The sequence below is a fragment of the Pelmatolapia mariae genome, linkage group LG16_19 (assembly GCF_036321145.2).
Source record: "Pelmatolapia mariae isolate MD_Pm_ZW linkage group LG16_19, Pm_UMD_F_2, whole genome shotgun sequence".
NCBI lineage: Eukaryota > Metazoa > Chordata > Actinopteri > Cichliformes > Cichlidae > Pelmatolapia > Pelmatolapia mariae.
Genome location: NC_086241.1, coordinates 43,452,890 through 43,471,499, shown reverse-complemented (window position 1 = coordinate 43,471,499; position 18,610 = coordinate 43,452,890). Strand labels below are relative to the sequence as shown.

Genomic DNA, 18,610 nt, shown 5'->3' with positions numbered 1-18,610 from the left:
AAGTGCAGCCCAGACTAACAGAAAACACATTAACTTGGAGATAATAAGACAGATAAATTTTGCCTGACGATGGCACATACCGATAAGTCAACAGATCACCAACGTTATCAGGGATTTCCTGAGGGTAATGTAAATTTGAGTATCCATTTTCACAGCCATCCACTGAGGCAAAGAACAAGTGTCAACATCATGAGGGCCCCAGGGGAAAAAACCTCTACAGCTGCCGTTTGAAGCAAAAGTGGTGGACCAGTCAACCAACTGGTATTGCAATGCACTGTGCCAGCAAGGATAAAAAGAATAATGGGCATAATTAAACAGAGATTGTAACGGAGGTAGCAATCAGTAACCAGAGAATATCAGAGAGAATTCAATGAAAGGCGAAGACGATGACTGAGCAAAACAGAAGAAGAGAGAGAAGGATGATAAACAAAACAGGTGTTCAAAGAAAAAGATGCAAGAACAAGGAGGAAAAGCTAAGAAACTAGGATAAGGAAGAGAAAGTCAGTACTGTAAATGAAGGGCAAGAAAAGGTAGAGAATGATAAAGAAAAGTTAAAGATAAGGTGAAGGAAGTTTAGAGAAACATCAAGTAATAAAAGGAAAAGAATAAAGTGTAGGAGTGTAAATATGCAGAAGGAGATGGAGAGAAAGGAAGAAAAAAGCTGTTGAAGGACAAGGATGAAGAAAGCTAATTACACGTCCGATCACAAGCCAAGTAGCGTTAGATTGCATTGGAGCATCCAGCCATGTATTAATTTCTTTTGCTCTCAGACATTTTGTCACATGTCATGCCCTGCACTGCTCTGCTGTTATTCTTCATAGTGTGTTGCTATCTAATAAACCAGAAACACAACATAATCTTTTCAAGTGGTTCAGAGCACCAAGCTGATCATCATCTGCACTAGGGAGCGTCGGGTTTTCAAATCTATCAAGACTTTGGGCCCTCCGTCGTCCTCCACACAAAACTAATCTTCAACAAAAGGAGAGAAACATTTGTGCAGTGTGAAAACACCCACCTTTAGTAGTTTCATCTTCGATGGGCTGCTTGAAGAGGGTAATGTCCTTAAAAGTGCAGAGGAACAGCACCACCTTGTCATTCTCATTCCTGATGGGAGCCACTTGCATGTAGAACCAAACAGGACTTCCTGCAACAAAACATCATCAAATCTTAGTACCTATGTCCAAAGAAAGTCACTATAAAACGAAATAAGGAATAGACCCAAGACAGTGTCACCATTGAGGATTTGACATCCATGATGCTCGAAATAACCTTACCAAATGTAATCTGAACAATCTCTTGTGGAATCCTTACTAGGTTTGAAACATTATACTTTTAGGTTGCTTTACTAAAAGAATGTTTCAAACTACTTATCAATGCTTCCATTAGGGTTTTGTGTTAGGGTGTCCACAAACCTTTGACCACTTCTTTCAAAATGTGAAAAATATATGTTGCACAGGAACAATTTGTGGAAAAAAATGTTTTATTACTGCACTAGCTTTCATGACATCTCTGCTGTCTTTGCAGAAAACAGATTAAAGTGATTTCACATCTAAATTGCTGCTCTGGGCTTGCTCAAACAATCAACAGAGGGCAGATACAAATATAATCTAGCCATTAATTATGCTCCATTATCAGGACCAAGCAACTACATTAAGACTCTCAGAAGACAATCTTTGTGCCACTGAGACAAATGTGGTTGGTTTCATAAGATTCTGTATCAGATATTAGAATAAATGTAAAAAAATATATATATACGTTTATATCTATATGCCAATAATGGATTTTAGAGATATTTATCTTAACAAAGAAAACAACTGAATTACACACCAGTGTGTGATAACCATTATTTTTATATCTGGTTAAAGGGGATTTTTTTCACCAAGTGCTTGCTCATAGGGGGTCGTCTGATTGTATAAAGCACCTTGAGATGACTGTTGTTGTAATTTGGTGCTATATAAAAAAAAATTTATTTAATTTAATTTAAAAACATAAGTCATTCTGGCATGGGAATAAAAAGAAATATCATATTCTGCTTTCTTACTTTGAAATTTAAGCAATTTTGTGGCAATGAACATGCTAACTCATTAGTACAAAAGGCTGAGTTGAGTCCTTCCACTGAACCAGCACTCACATGGCACTTGGGTACTTTGTGAGAGTGGTAAACATGGCAATTGAACTAAGTGAATGTGTCAGAGGTCAAAGTGATATTCTTTCAGCTTTTAAGGGGGCAGTGGATGGCACCCTAAGGAAGACAATAGATAAAGAAGCAAAACAATTAATCTACGTGTACTAAGGAAAAGAAGAGAAAATACTTCACACATAAAGAATTCGCCTCATTCACGTATTACACAAACACCTCTATGAGGGCCCTGCTCTCATAATTTGTCATCAAATTTGTGCCATGGTAAAAGTTTTTATTTCCTTCTCCATTCTGCACTCAAAGATGGACCATTTTGTAGGTCCAGCTTCTCAGTTGTCCTAACACACTGATCTAGTACCTCTCAGGTTAACATTATAAGCACTGACAGGTAAAGTGAATGGCTCATGGCTCCTGTTAGTGGGTGGGATATCCGGTTTTTAAGTGTTGACATATGAACCCTGCTTCCGGGTCCAAACTACTCTGTGTTTATTAAGGCTGTTGTGTTTTTAACGTGTTTTAATGCTTTGTATCTTGTTCTACTTAATCTGAAGAAGCCCCTAAAAAAGGCTATAATCACTGTCCGCCTCTCTAAGTTTTTATTACCACTGTTCATTCTAAAGCTCAGTTTTCAAAACCTTATGATGTAATTACAGCCCAGCCCATGCAGCAGTATACTAATGACTAACCTCGTATTGTGGATGGATTATCTCAGTTGTTCAGTTGTTTGGTCCATTTACAGGATTCTGCCATGCAATTGTGTTTGTCCCTAACCATCGGGAACCCTCACGTTAACTTTTATCAAGTGGAAAAAAGTTTTCACTGTGCTAATGTGTTTATGTTATGCTAACATAGCTGTGTAACTAGCCACCATGTAGCACACCATTATATACCAGCTAGCCCAACTTCAGTAGCCCTACAAACGTCACTGCTGTTTAGTTTTCTGTCTTCATTTATGTCAGAAGTGATAACAGAGTTGTACGTTTTAATTTTTTCAGAAATCCCTCAGTCTGAACATAGTATATTATATTTAGATGGAAACTAGCAAGCTAACTCCCTGCTATCTTCTTACTCTGTTTAACTTCATAAAACCTGTTTTCATGGATGCCTGAATGTTAAACTTAATTGTTACACCTGGTAAAGCAGCCATACTGATCATTTTATTAAACATGACAGAATTTATACAGTTTTTCAACTCTCAGTGATGCTGCAGTGTTCGTTTGACTTTGGGACCCGAAGCGGAGTTTGGACCCGGACACGGCTCAGACTTAAAGACCGGATAGAGATAAAGAGTCCATTTAGTCCTTAAAGTTGATGTGTTAGAAGAAGGGAAAAGAGGCAAGCGTAAGGATTTAAGCAACTTTCACAAGGACCTGTGACGGGTTCTGGGTTTTTCCTGCAGTGGATAGTGTCTATCAAAAGTGGCCCACAGAAGGAACAGTGGTGAACCAGCAACAGGGTCATGGGCAGCCAAGTCTCATTCGTATGTGGGGAGCGAAATCTGTCCCATGTGATCCAACAGATGAGCTATTGTAGCTCAAATTGCCAATAAAGTTAAAGCTGGTTCTGATAGAAACATGTCATAATCCACAGTACATCACAATTTGTTCTGTATGGGGCTGCATAGCCGCAGACCAGTCAGGGTGACCACACTGACTACTATCCATGCCGAGAGCACCAACAGTGGCCATGTGAGCATCAGTATTGGAGCACGGAGGAATGGAAGAAGGTGATGATGAATCTTTTACATCGTGTGGAAAACTGGATACATCTGCGTCACTTACATGGGAAATACCTGGCACCGGGATGCACTATGGAAAGAAGTCAAGCTGGATGAGGCAAGGCAGGTGGTCATAATGTTATGCCCAGTTGGTATACTTTACTATTGTTCAAATACACAGTCAACAACACTGTGTTTACATTTTTAAATTCATTTTATCAAATTGTATCTGCCCTCCATTTATTGCCTTTATCTAACATGAGCAGTGATTTAAATCTCACATCTTTAAAGACATATAAATAAAAAAATCTATAATTCAAACATGGTGCACTTAAGTCTGTCAAGCACATGTAAAATCAAACAAAAATGAAAAAAAACATGTTCATTAGAAATAATCGATTGATAGAATGTTGAAATCAGAATACAAAAACATAACTGAACTTGAGACTGGAGAGGAACTCAACTGGATACACACTGATAGAAATGATGACAACAATGCAGACAGAAGGCTATCAGTAATGTATATGTGTTAAAAAATTACATAAAAGACATGATGAGACACATCAAGAAATAACTGAAGTGAACACTCACTGTTCTTTCTGTACAGCAGGATTTCAAAGCAGTTAGATTCATAATTGTCGAACGTCTGTCTAACTTTATCGATGGTCTTCTTGTCTGTCAGCTCTCCGTACATAAAACTGTGAAGGGAAATAAGCAATATGAGAAACTGCAACAATCAATCCTGACCTGACCCCATCAGTCTTTCATACCTCTGTATGATATTTCATATATGTTATTAATGGTACTGTCGATGTGTTATCTCACCATCAAAACTCCATTAATTCTTATGTTTGGTTCAATAGAATAAAGTGATGCAACGGCTAAAGGATAAATTGGGCTCACAGGGATGTGAGTGCAGATTGGGCCAGGGCTGTAATCATTCCATAAAGGGAACATTTATACATTTCTCCTACTTTGTTTTCCAAGATGAAATTCCAGTTCCAGTTTGCACATCCACACACATTTGTACTTTTTAGTGTGAGCACAGATTCAGTCACTATTTTATCCATTATACTGCCACAGTGCAGGTGACCTTCGACCATTTGAAAATGAAATACCAGTTTAGACTTTCATTTGATCTTTCCTTAATACACAAACAAACTCAGTGACCAGATCCTGATCAGTTCATCCTTGAGTTCAGTAAATTCAGTTTTCTTCCAGCTTCACCAAAGAACTTAAAATGAGGATTTTATTAAATTTCAACATCATTTGGTTAGAAATGCAAAGTATAGCCATCCATTTTTTAAAATCCAAATCAGTGATGCAGGAGCCAACCGCAGCTATCATACAACAAGAGGCAGGGTACACCCCGGACAGGTCTACCAAAGAAAGGCTAAAGCCCCACATGGAAAGACTACAGACTGGATTCAAACCTAGGACCATTACTGTAAGGCACCAGTGCTACCCACCACAGCACTATGATGTGAACGCAGAAATTGGACATTTTCAGAAAACTGGGATTTGACATCTAACCCCACCCTCTAACCTCTAATGGAATGGGCCAAAGTTGAATGTCGCCTTCTAGCAATGATGTCACCAGTGATGTCAGACATATTAGTAAGCAGAGTGGAAAATTCAACCTGGCCTTACTGCGAGCTGAAGACAGGCATACAGAGAAATAGTTCAGTGAAATGATGTGAAAAATCAAGCACAGCATTAGTTTAGGATTAGCTGTTGTCAGTGCCAGCCCACATCCTCCGCTGGCCTTTCTATCCATCCAATAAGTGAATCTGTGAATCAGTGTGGGCAGACTAAAGCTGCTTAATCTGCCCACAGTTCTTAAGTTAATTAATGTCATATCTCTCTTGTTCTGTATGGGGGTCTCCTGCTCTCATGGGCTTTGGCTTTCCACATTTGCATGTTGAATTACTGGGAAATCCAGCAATACACGTGTAGTGGTGTGGGGATCGGCCTATGGGACCGGTCTAAGACACGAGTCCTTTGTAGGTTGGCTGATAAAAATCCAAAAGCAAAAAACTGCAATTTGTATAGCATAATGTTTCATCTTCAATTCCCAGCTGAAGAGGTCTACCTTCACTTTTTATGAAATTGTTTTGTTTTTTCCATGACTTACTGCTATTAGGATTTTATGTGAAATGTCAGCACATCTGCACCACTGTTACAGATTCATACCTTTTGTACCACAGTTAAAAGACTAAAAAGAAAAAGAAATGTCTCTGGACCCCATTAACAGGCTGCTGTCTTCCATCAGTTTGGCAGCAGCCTGTAAGTTTAAGCTCTCAGTGGCCTCTTCAATCCTCTCAGTGTCACGACTGAGCGCATTGTCAGTCTCAGCGTCCTCTTCAGCCCAGAGCAGCAGGAAGCACAGGGATAAATCCGTGTCTCTGTTCTCACTCAGCTCAGTGTCCGAATGGAGTCTTTTTAGCTGCAGGCTAGTCAAGACCCCCCCCCCCCACACACACACACACACACACACACACACACCACCCTCCAGTCACATCTGAGAGCAGCCTGAGGAAAGGGAGTCAAATTTTAAAACATCTTGACTGACAGGCGAGCAGGGCACCATCCTTGAGGTGGACCGGGAAGAGCTCCCCTGACAGCTCCAGATTGGATTCATTTCAGACACTCACTGAGTGGTGTGCCATCCTCTCTCTACTTCCTCTCTTTCAAAACAAGACTTTTTCTTTTTTTTTTCTGGCAGTGTGACTCTGCTGAGCTGCACAGTTTTGTGTGCACAAGGGGTTAGTATCGTGTAAACAGGTCTCCAGAGCAGCACTACTTGACTAGAGGAGGACAGAATTAGGGAGGTGCAAAACAATCGACACTTTGAAACCTTTTCTTTTTTTGTGTGTATCTTTGCAGGCTAAATAGAGAACTTTGAAAGTGACAGGGTTTGAGCTGTGAATCATGGCTACTCTGGTGTGGTTATAAATACAATAGTGTTGAAAATATATATATATATATTGGTTTTTTATGAGTCCCACTCTCACTGAAGAATAAACCATTAAAAATGCATAAACCCGGGAGCTAAATAAGACATATGAGTCTACTAGAAATTCAGCAAAGAACTGTATGCAAATGTGAAGATGAAATTTAATGCATATATAGCTAAACTGGGATTGGATTATTGCTCCATTACCACGCTATAACTAATAATGCTGTGTTACACAACAGTACGTGCATATTTGCAGTCTTTAAAATGGACCTATTCTTATTTCCACCTTTTTTCCTCTTGGACTCAAAGACAGTAGCTCTGCATGATTCAGAGTTCAAAATAGTTGATCTCATGCTGGACCTTGATGCACCCCTCAATCAACCCACTGTCTTAAGCTGTGTTTTAGCCAACCTTCTTCTGATTGGCTGTTCCTTCCAGACGTTAGGCTCAAACAACAAGCAGGCAGGTCGACTTTGGTCACAGCCAATCACATACAAGTAAACTGCTCTGACTGCAGTTTACTAAGTTTTTCAGACTCATAACCTTATTACCTGAACTTTCAGATATTTTTAATATGAGCATCCTTCAGTGCAACAGTAAATATATGCCAGAAAACAAATAAAAACATATCAGGTCCACTTCAAATGTCTGGTAATGATACAAAATCTAATTTGACTTGTACCTGCATGTGCTGCTCTTCTGCATGACCTCGGCTCTGTGGAAGCCAGACAGCTTGCAGAATCCGTCATTACTGTAAACTATGGGCCACTCCACGATCTGGGCGTTTCCCAGGAGAAAGCTGGTCTCTGACAGACAGACAGGAAAGACAGAACATCAGCTCCAGACAGCATCAAATATAAATAACAGATAAAAGGCTACAAAGCTTCTTAGCCTCTGAGGAGGACTGGATAAAGATGTGTTAGACTGGCCGTGTCAGTTTTAGTTTTGCTCTTCATGAAGCCAACATGTTGTTCTGTTTGTAGTCTTAGTGGGAAGAGATTAAAGGAGAGTTTCTGGTTTGAGGACCTCATAATTTCAGAGGATGCATACTTTAATTGATCTGTGAAAACTGATAAAGGTTCTTTAAGCTTTGCTTTAAATATACTACATTATTATACTAGTAATGAACTTTGACAGCAATCACTTTTTGTTTAGCCAAACCACAAAAAAGTGATTCGACTTTAAACCGATTTGTTAGAGCTCTTGTTGCAAAGCTATTAAACCAGAGGAAATTGTTTGACCATCAATAAACAAACCTTAAAGCAGGTTTAGAGGGTGTTTTACACTAAAAAGACTAACTCTGAAACAACTTCTCACAGCAGAGGGGACATGCTGCACTGCTAACATGAGGAGGAACAATTACAGCAAGCAATAACTCTGTGAGCGAGCATGCAGTAAGACAGACTTCAAAAACTCTGAACTTAAAAGCTGCAGCCGTATGTGTGCCCTATGGAATAAGGAGCTGAGTAAGGCTTACTTCAAGACAGTCAGCCTGAATCATCTCGAGCTTTTGGCCCTCTGCTTTCATTACACTCGATTACTTGTCGAGATTTTCAGTGGAAAAAAAAATCATCAGACGATTATGATTTTTCAGTCTCAGTAGTGATGCTTTCAACTGCTGGGTACTGAGTACTGATAATGTTGCAGTAGTCTGAGCAGTTTAATTCTTATCGTTTTAGCCTTTGAGCGTTTTTTTATGAAACCAAAGACTCTGCCAGACGACTTTAATCAAGACGGGGAAGCCAAAGTGGTGAAGTGTCTCTCTTCCTGTGTGAGCCATAACAATGATTCATTAATAATCCTTTCGGCTTAAAATAATTGAATTTTAGAAAATAAACAAACATTCGGGTGAAGAGTTACTAAATTGCTCTTAGTCAAAGAATTGTTTGGTATAGTCATGGTTCAGTATGGATGCTGGGTTTCAAAGCATTTCTAAAACAGAGAAATGAGGACTCCACTTTAAACTCAACTTTGTGGTTGTTTTATGTCATTTTGCTTTGTCCTCTAAGCTGTGTATCCATCGGTCCATCCATGGCCAAACTAATCACATGTAAAGAGCGAGCAGGCTTTACATTTCATTTATAAAACGACACTTGATGAATAGTCCTTACCAGAGCCGGGCCAAGGTTTTGTGAAACTTAAATAATTATTTGATCCTCTGCTAAATTTGTAAGTTTCCTCACTTGCACAAACTTCACTTAATGAACAATCTTTTTGTAGTTTTGCTTTAATGGAGAGAGACAGAATATTAACCAAAAATCCAAAACACATTACATAAAAGTTTGACTGACTGCATGTCACTGAGTGAAATAAGTATTTGATCGCCAAACAAAACATGACTCATGACTGAGTACTTGTTGGAGAAACCTTTGTTGGCAAGCACAGCAGTAAGATATTTCTTAGGTTTGCACACATCTCCGGAGGTATTTTGGTCATCGCCTGTTTAGAGAAACTCTCTGAATCCTTCAGGGTTCCTGGCTGCTGCTTGGCAACTCCAAGCTTTAGATCCTCCACAGATTTTCCTGATGACTGAGGTCTGGAGACTGGTTAGGCTACTCCATGACCTTAATGTGCTTCTTCTTTAGCCACTCCTTTGGTGCCTGAGCAAAATGTTTTGGGTCATTGCCGTGCTGGAAGCTCCATGATCCATCTTCAGTGTCTCGTCCATGATTTTAAGGGGTAAATGGACTGATTCTTATATAGCACTTTTCTACTCCCCCTGAGCACTCCAAGCTATAACATGCACATTCACCCAATCACACCCATTCACACAAGCACTTCCTTCTATGCTTACTATCTAACATTCACACTCATTCATACTCCGATGGATGTATCGAAGAGAACTTGGGGTTAGTATTTTGCCCGAGGATGCTTGGCAGGCCGGTGACCGGCAGGGATCGAAGCTCTGACCTTCCGATCAGTAGATGATCTGCTCTACCTCCAGAGCTACAGCCACCCCTTAATACTGTGAAGTCATCCTGTACCCTTAACAGAAAAACAACCCTAAAGCATAATGTTTCCACCTCCATGCTTGACTGTGAGGATGATGTTCTTTGGGTCATCCTCAGCATTTCTCTTCCTCCAAACACGGCGGGTCGAGTTTAATTTTGGTTCTTCTTTGACCACGACACTTTCTCCTAAGGCTTCTCCGACTCATTTAGATGTTTACTGTCAAACCTAAGATGGGCCTGTACATGTGACTTCTTAAGCAGGGGGTGCTGCAAGATTTGAGTCCATTATAATGTAGTGTGTTACCAGTGCTGTTCTTGGTGACTGTGGTCCCAAATGTCTTCAGATCATTAACAAGTTCCTCTTGTGCAGCTTTGGGCTGATCCACCACCTGTTTTATGAGCCTCCTCAACCCTTGAGACTTGATGGAGTTGGATGGAGATGCACAGAGCTCCAGACTGAAGGCGATTGAAGTTCATTTCTTCTGTTTCCAAATAACTGCACCAACAGTTGTCACCTTCTCACCAAGCTTCCTGTTTGCTTTTTGATGGTTTTGTAGGGATCAAATACTTATTTCTCTTAAACATTGTAACATTGTATTGTAAATAATTCCCTTACAAATAATTAATACGTTTTTAACAGTACTATGAGAAGAAAAACAGCAGGATACTGGCATTAAAACAGATCCATCTGTAGCCTATGGGAAAAGCTAATGAGCAGACATTAAGAGTCTGAAGAGTTCCTGTTTTATTTGTTTAATGATATTTCTTTATATTCAAATATATGTGTATATGTATTGTTTTCTAAAGATTAATGATTCAGTAGAGTTGAAGATAACATTTAGATCGTTATTCCTTTCACATTTGAATTCAATGCCCCTGAACACTTGATATATTTGAGATGTCACACATAGCTCCGCCCTTTCCTCCACCTTTTTGGGGTCTTACACTACAGTATACCATGTAGTAATATCGTTCACAGTAATACTGGTATAATGTTAGGCAATGATAAGAAAATGCAATATCGTGATAGAATATGGGTAAAACGCGCATGCGCAGTGCCTTTGTTTTCATACGCACATGGCGGAAAAAGCATGGCGGCGACGGAGAATGAGAAGGGCGAAAGCCAATGTTGGCCAATTTCCACTGGAAATGCCTTTTAGTTAAACTGTCAGCAAGGAATTTGCATTTGCACTGTTAAATTTTTATATAGCTTTAATGCACATAAAAAACAGCTGCTTGTTTAAGTGAAAATACATTGATGGGTTTTTGTTTTATTTTTTTGCACTAATAAAGTTGTGGAGTTGTAAAGTATTTTGTCTCACGTCAATTATATCGTCAATTATATTGTTATCGTAAATTTTCAAATATATATCGTGATAAATATTTTTGGCCATATTGCCCCGCCCTAATACCATGTATAGTATGCTATATATTTTGTTAGTGTTTATTACTGTTTTCATTTTATTCATTGTTTAGCTTATCAGATAGAAAAACACATCTGCATCATGAATATTTGGTCCAACTTTATGGATACAAAAGTCATCTGAACCTGATTCTTCAAGTCAGTTTTACTTGTAAGGACAAAATAAATAATGGACATGACCTTATGAACAAGAATGATCACAAATTCCCCCCAGACATGCAATCTATAAGAATGAGTGAGAAAATCATAAACCTCCCCAACCCCCTTGTTCAACCTGAATGAGTTACCCAGCAGCTGCAGTCTGGCACAAATGAGACTGCAGAAACATCAGGGCAGAGGAAAAATACCACCAGCAGCTTCTTGCCCTTTCTCCTTTCCCTTTATAACCACACAGACATTAATAATTCATTTGATATATTCTGCATGGTGATAGCTTGGTCACTGAGGAGAACAATGCAGAAGGTTTTGACTGTTTAACAATTAGCTGTACAAATCTCATGCACATCATAATGCTGCTTAAGTTTAACAGATGTGAGCAGTCCCAATGAAATATTCAATTTTTGTACATAAATTATCTGGATTATATTAAAACACACACACATTGGGTTTCAGGATTAGCGAGGTTCAGTTTTTTACTCTTAATGTATTTGAGGTGTAGCGCCTGTGCTCCAATGACCAGTAAAAAAGGCTACACTTGTGAAAAGACTAAGTCCTACATTTCAATACAATCAAAGCTAAAAATGATAAATGACTCTTTATCGGGAGCAACTATGACTAAAGAAATATGGAGGACGGGTATTGTTACAACAATGAAATAAAACAAAACACATTATTCCTTTACTTGAAATTAAAACAGCCCATGAGAAAGATTTACTTACTTGATGGCTCTGGCCCCACTGTGCCTCTGATTCCCTCCTTGTGCCTAATCCAACAAATTATCACTGCTCATGAGTTATGCATCAACCTATCACGCTAAACACAGCCCAATCAGCAGCACTGCAGGGTAGGCCAAAACTTTGTTTAATTCCTCAGAGTCTTTTCAAAGTAAAAGCCATCTAGTGCATCAACTTTTACCGTCTTGTTATTGGAAAAGCTGGTTACAGCCATGACTGCTCTTCATGCTATGAAATACCCAGATATTGCTGAACCATTTAATAATATATATAACTGATAGCCAAACTCAAAGAAATAACACCCTAATCATAATGGGCCGAGATGATATTTTAAGGGGTTTTTTTTGGCATGTTTGCATTTGTTAGATAGTAAAGCAGTGAAAATAGACAGAAAAGGGGGAGAGAGAGAAGAGGGAAGACATGCTGCAAAGGTCCATGGGTTACTTGAACCCAGGCTGCTGCACTCTGGCCACGAGGTTGTCTGCTCACCCGCTGAGCTAAAGAGGCAGCTGAGCTTTTAAAGTAAATAACCTTTTCATTGTTAAGCCGTGCACAACACATCTCCCAAACTCTCCTGTCACTGTCTGTTTTATACACCTAAACATCCTCAAGCTGACAGTCAGCTGCTGCATAAGGAAATCCCAAAAAAGTTCAGCTAAATCTATCTCTCCGATGTTTGCATCTCCTCGAAATCACAACAAAACACACGAGCAAGAAAATAGCAACAACTGTTTCATTTTCAAGGCTCTTTCCATTAAAAAGTAGGTGATTACAGAAAATAACAATATCATAATGTTAACAAAGTAAATAAAGGTTCACTGTAATAGTTACTAATTATATAAAGTATATTTAAGTGCTGCAGTGATTAGCACTGTTGCCTCACAGCATACACCTCCTTTTCCACCATCAGGCCAGGGTCTTTCTGTGTGGAGCATGTTCAACCCGTGTTTGCGTTCTCTCCAGGTACCCCAATGTGGGCCTGAATTGGATAAGCGGAAGAGAATGGAATATTTATGAAGCTAACTCATTGGTTAACATGTCTGAGAAGTCAAAAAACAGACAGCAGTATTTGGAATGAACATGCAAAACCAGTGATGTCCCTTATCACCTGCCAGGAATATTCTCCTGGTAACTCAGAGAGACTTCTCTCTTCCAAAATAAAAACAGTTGGCTGGTAAAAGGCTGGATTTTAGGATGAAAAGATACTGTAGCAGCCAATCAAATAAGTGCATGTATGCACAAGAAGCAGCATTTCCACCTGTTCTACATTTACAGCATTGAGGAAAACTCTGTGAAACAGCATTTAAGCTCCGGAAAGACAATAAAATTTCTGCAGTGAGACACGAGCGGATGAGTTGTTGAAGGTGTGTCAGCAGCTCTTTCAGACTGATGAGTAAAACCCTCAAGCAGCACACTCTATTGATTTCACCAGTCAGCCATCTAATGATAAAAAAAAAAGCGATCATAAAAATATTCTTGCTGTAGTCAGGGGAAAACCTCTATTATCACTGCATTGGCCTGCCAGCACTGACTGGGTGATATTTGATTTTTTAACAATTGTATATTTTTTAAAAACTCATCAGCTGAACGCCTTGTAATGATCATGTGACCACAGATATACTGGAAAAGCATATAGATGGCATTTGAAAGTGTGCGAGTATATTCAAAGGGGAACGGTGACCTTTTATAATATTAACTATCTTCATGAAGCCGTAACAGCAGGCTGACAGTCAAAGTATCACCTGGGGCTGGTTTTCAGTGACTGTTTTTTAAAATGATATTCTCACTGATTTTATGTCTCCACTGACACGTTTTTCTTTCCTGCTATAAGAAGAGAAGTTTTTTTCTTTTAACAGCCCCTCCTGTTATGAGAGAGCGCTTCTACAACATGAAAAATGAGGAGGGGAAGGCCATATCCAAACAGGACATGGCTTGTAAAAACACCTTGAATTTTGTTTTTGTGGTTGTGGAAGCATCACGGATAATATTTTTAAACTTGACTGTAGCTATTTATTTTTTTCCTGGATTCAATAGAAAAGAAAATCCAAATACTGTATAGCGTGGGTTCTTTAGAGCTCAGCAGGGATATTATTTGTGTGAAATAAAACCTTTGAATCAGTGTCCCACAACAGCAGATTAGCTGGAAATTTCTATCAATCCACTTCCACGTAGTGGAGCCCATCCCAGCTACCATAGGGCAAGAGGTGGGATTATACAGAGAGACAGACCATTCACACCTACGTCCAACTTAGAATCACCAATTAACCTAACCCCACAAACTGCGTGTCTTTGGACAGTGGGAGGAAACCAGAGTACCCAGAGAGAACATTCAAACACCCCAGAGAAAGTGGAAATGGTCACGTATGTGGTTTCAGGAAAAATGAAGATTTTTAAATGCACAAAGCAAAAAAAAAAAAATGAAGGCGTTAAAACTTAAGCTTTCACAGCATTTTTATGAGATTTGGTTGCTTATTATATACATGCAGCTTTCATTGCTATATGTTTATGTTTCAAGACAGCTGCTAAGTTGTGAGACTTGCTTCTAGGAGGACTTTGGTGTAAGTTCACTTATAACCAGCTCAGCGAAGCATAACCTCAAATCTTATTCAGAGTTCAGCGAACTGATGAAAACTAAGCCAAGTCTTACATGAGTCTCAGATGTCTTAACTAACAATCTAATGAATGAACAACTGAAAAAACTTCTGGGTTGCCAATACATCTGAGACTTTCACCTGGTCTTGTCCACCTTCCACCATCTCCACTGAGCCTAATATGATGTGTTCTCTGGCACCACCCACAGGAGAACATCTCCAGATTTTTCATTCACCCAAAAGTTTAGTTTGAAACAGGCATTTGATTAAAATAACTTTCTTATTGAATTTAGTGCAAAATGCTTCAGGCTTACATGCCGATGGAGCTGAAAAATGATCCCAAAAAAAATCCGCAGAGCATCATGGGTAAGAGGTGAGGTGGACAGAAGAGTCCGGAACAATATCAGCCTCATCTGTTCTCTGCATCACTTTCCAAACAATTACTTAACAGATTTTTCAGCACTAAAGGGAACAGGAGTTACTTAATTTATCACCTTCTTGTTTTAAGCCTGAAACCTGATGACTGCAGCCTCCAGTGGGCTCTTTGAAATTAAAGTGCTGACTAAGACTTAATGCCACACACACAAAAAACACATTGAATCATCTTGACCTTTTCCCACTCTCCTCTTTCATCCCAGCCAAGTCGTTAGCTGGACTGTGGTATCTGCCCAGTATGGCTGCCTGAAGGCAGATACCACGGGAGCACCTGAAGAAAAACTGTAAAGCCATTGTGGGACTTTATTAAAACCCACTTTTAATAGATTATTCCAAAATTAACAGCTCTGATTTAATTTTCAGAGAACTGTGTGACAGGCTATGAAACCTGTTACTGTTAAAATTTATATTAAAGCCGAATGAAAGAAATAATACATTTAAATACAAAAATGCTTCAGTCTTTTGGGTTTTTTTAACCTGTTGTGCTGTAAAAGCTCATCCTACCAACACATTCCAACATCCTTAAAAATGACAGGAGCTGCTTAGCAGTGCTGAACTTCCAGCTGGAAATACAACCCCAACTCCAAAAAACTAGGATGCTTTTTAAAATATAAAACAAAACAGAATGCTGTGATTTGCATATCTTGTACTGACTGGGTAGGCAGAGAGCTCAGACTGGAAAGGATGTGCAGCAGGTTAGAGCGATTGAGGATTGAGAGGGAAATGTACTAATGAGTGAAGAGTGTTTCCTGAGAAAATGTTAGGAGTGTTTTGAGGAGCTGATGAATGAAGGAAATGAGATAGAGACAAAGGTGGATGGAGGAAAGTTAACAAATAAGGAAGTGAAGGGGAACAATAAGGAGGAAGCGATGGCAGCTATGAAGAGGATGTAGAGTAGAGGTTGGGCGATAAAGTTAGAGAGGCAAAACTGAGATGGTTTGGACATGTGCAGAGGAGGGATAGTGGATATGCATGAGCAAACAAGGAAGACTTCAGTGACGTTTCATAGATTTAGTGAAACAGAACATGCAGAGGGCTGGAAAAGTAAAACAAACTGCTAAAGGAACTTTTGTTAACTGGTCAGTACCATGATTGTATATGAAATTAGCATCTTAGGGAGGGAGAGTTTCTCATAAGTGATGATGGGCAGAGGTTCACCTCAATCTGCAAAAAAAACAATGTCTATAAACTGTAGAACGGAAATGAAAGAGATGCTGTCGGAAATCACAGCATTATTTTCTAGAAATTGTTGTCTGTGAGCAGAGTTCAACATGCCAGCCACAAATCCAGGTTGCAAAGAGGAAGCCATATCTGAGCATGATCTATTTTTTGGAATTGGGGTTGTATACCCATCATTACTCACTGAAGTTCTACATTAACACACTTCGGCTGCTGTCATCATTTAAATTTAAGTTTACATTTGTAAACGTAAAACGTAAATTTGAATTTTGCTGGTTTTTTTGGCTCTCCTTGTGCCCTTGATGGAAGAGTGATTGGTGTATTTTCAGGCTTTTATCCTGGGATAGAACATTTTGACACTGGTGAAGTTGTCAGTGTTACCGATGACCACGCTCACTTCTATAGGGCACATAAACACCAAATCTGAAAGTGATGTGAGCCAGGTGCTATGAATTTTGCAGTCACTAACCTCCATTCAGTTGAATAGTTATGGGAGATTTCGGATCTATGTGACAGCACTCTCCTCCACCATAATTAAAATATCAAATATCAAATGAATATGGTTTTGGAAAAGAATATTCCAGCACTCCAGCAGAGCATCAGAGACTTGGACAATCAATGCCAAGGTGCACTGAAACTGTCTGTGATGGATTTTGTTCAATCCTGAGATCAATCCTGACGTATGGAGGAGCTGACAGGCCAGAGAACAATGTACAACATCAACATCTTTTGCTACTCACATCATCCCAGACAGTTTCATTTGTGACTTCTTAAACAGAAAAAAAAAACACGAAATAACACGAGAGAAACTACAACAAATGTTTTTTTGACTAAGGGCAAGCGACAGAAACACCTTTCCGGAACCATCTTTTTGACCTCAATACCACCACACAGCCTGAACCTCCTCAGTCCACAAGTCCGACTTTCATTCCGGCCAATTACCCCGCAGACTTTTCTGGGAAGATAAAGGAAAGCAATCAGTCTAATAGAGACGAGAGCGCGTTTTCAGGCCGGTGCCAAGACAAGGCGCAGTTTACAACAAGGATTGCTTTTTTCCCTCTCGTGCAGAAACAATACAAAAAAAGCAGTCAACAGTGATGCAGAGTAATACCTAGCAATTTAAGGAAAGGGGGGGGGGGGGGGCACGTTTTATTATTTAACCAGGCAGATCGTTCATTCCGTCTAACTAAACCTAACGCAGTTAGCATTACACAATGACGGAGCATGCTATAAAACATTCAAACCACTGTGTAGTCCTTTCAGTCTGTTCCCGTGTAATAATAATAATAATAACAACAATAACAATAACAATAATAATAATAATAATAATAATAATAATAATAATAACTTGAGTTTATGACAAATAAACTTTATAAAAAAAAACTGGCGACATAATGGCCTCGCATAAACTCAATAATTTAACATTAAAAGTTAAAGGCGATGCGTAAACTGTTGAGGGACCTTAACGCAAACAAAATCCAATGTGATTGGATATTCTCATTTCTGAAATCAGCTTTTTCTTTTGTATCTCTTGCTTGGGTTTGACGGGCATCGGCTGAACTTGATGAATAATATTGGGTTCACGTTGCCTTACACGGGGAGCAAACAAATAAATGCAGGTATAAAGTGACTTTATCTGGTTATATCCTCCAAACCTCCCTCGTTGCACTGATATAAAACACACACACACACACACACTGTATTCCACCAAAGTCCTGGTCCAAGCGATCTGGTAAAACCAAACCCAAAGCAAGCTTCGCTCCTACGCATGGACTCACCACTTGAACGCCGGACTATGTTCTCCAGAAAAGTGTTTTGCGGTGCCACAAGCCCTCTCTTTCCCCCGGGCATCCTGCTGCGGGCGGACGGAGCTGGTGTCTGTGGCGGTGTGTCTGCTGCTGGGATGTCGGTACTGACGCTGGCTCTCAGTCGGACCGATGGGGAAGCTCATTGTAACCGTGCGCTCTGGATGCTCGGTGCGCACTGAGCCACAGCAGCGGCGCTACATCCCGCTGCCTGCCCGGAGCTCCAGGACGCATGCGTGTCTGCTGCCGAGTGCTCGCTCTTCAAAATAACGATGTACTGTAATGTTTGTGTAATAAATGATGTTTACTGACTAATATTTAGCAATAAGTGGAACCTTTATATATTTATCACACATTCGGTTTGCATCGTTAGTAACGCAGATGGCAATATCAGACTAGTTATGTTTTTCATTTGCATTTTGATGAGATTTTTAAACAATTTACATAACTGCTCAATAGCGCATTAGAATTAAAATTATTTGGCACTAGAAATGCAGATTATTTATTTCTTATTGTT

The 18,610-nt window shown here is 39.5% G+C and overlaps 1 protein-coding gene across 1 annotated transcript in view; it reads right to left on the bottom strand.

Moving 5' to 3' along the window:
• kcnh5b (potassium voltage-gated channel, subfamily H (eag-related), member 5b) overlaps positions 1-18,255 on the bottom strand; it is a 167,373-nt gene extending 149,118 nt beyond the window's left edge. Inside the window, exons 1-4 of the mRNA XM_063497810.1 lie at positions 18,067-18,255; positions 7,499-7,622; positions 4,449-4,555; positions 1,016-1,144 (exon numbers count right to left, since the gene is read on the bottom strand). Coding sequence (XP_063353880.1) covers positions 1,016-1,144; positions 4,449-4,555; positions 7,499-7,622; positions 18,067-18,139 — 433 coding nt within the window. The 5' untranslated portion in view covers positions 18,140-18,255. The remainder of the gene's footprint in view (positions 1-1,015; positions 1,145-4,448; positions 4,556-7,498; positions 7,623-18,066) is intronic.
• Positions 18,256-18,610: the final 355 nt, after the last annotated feature.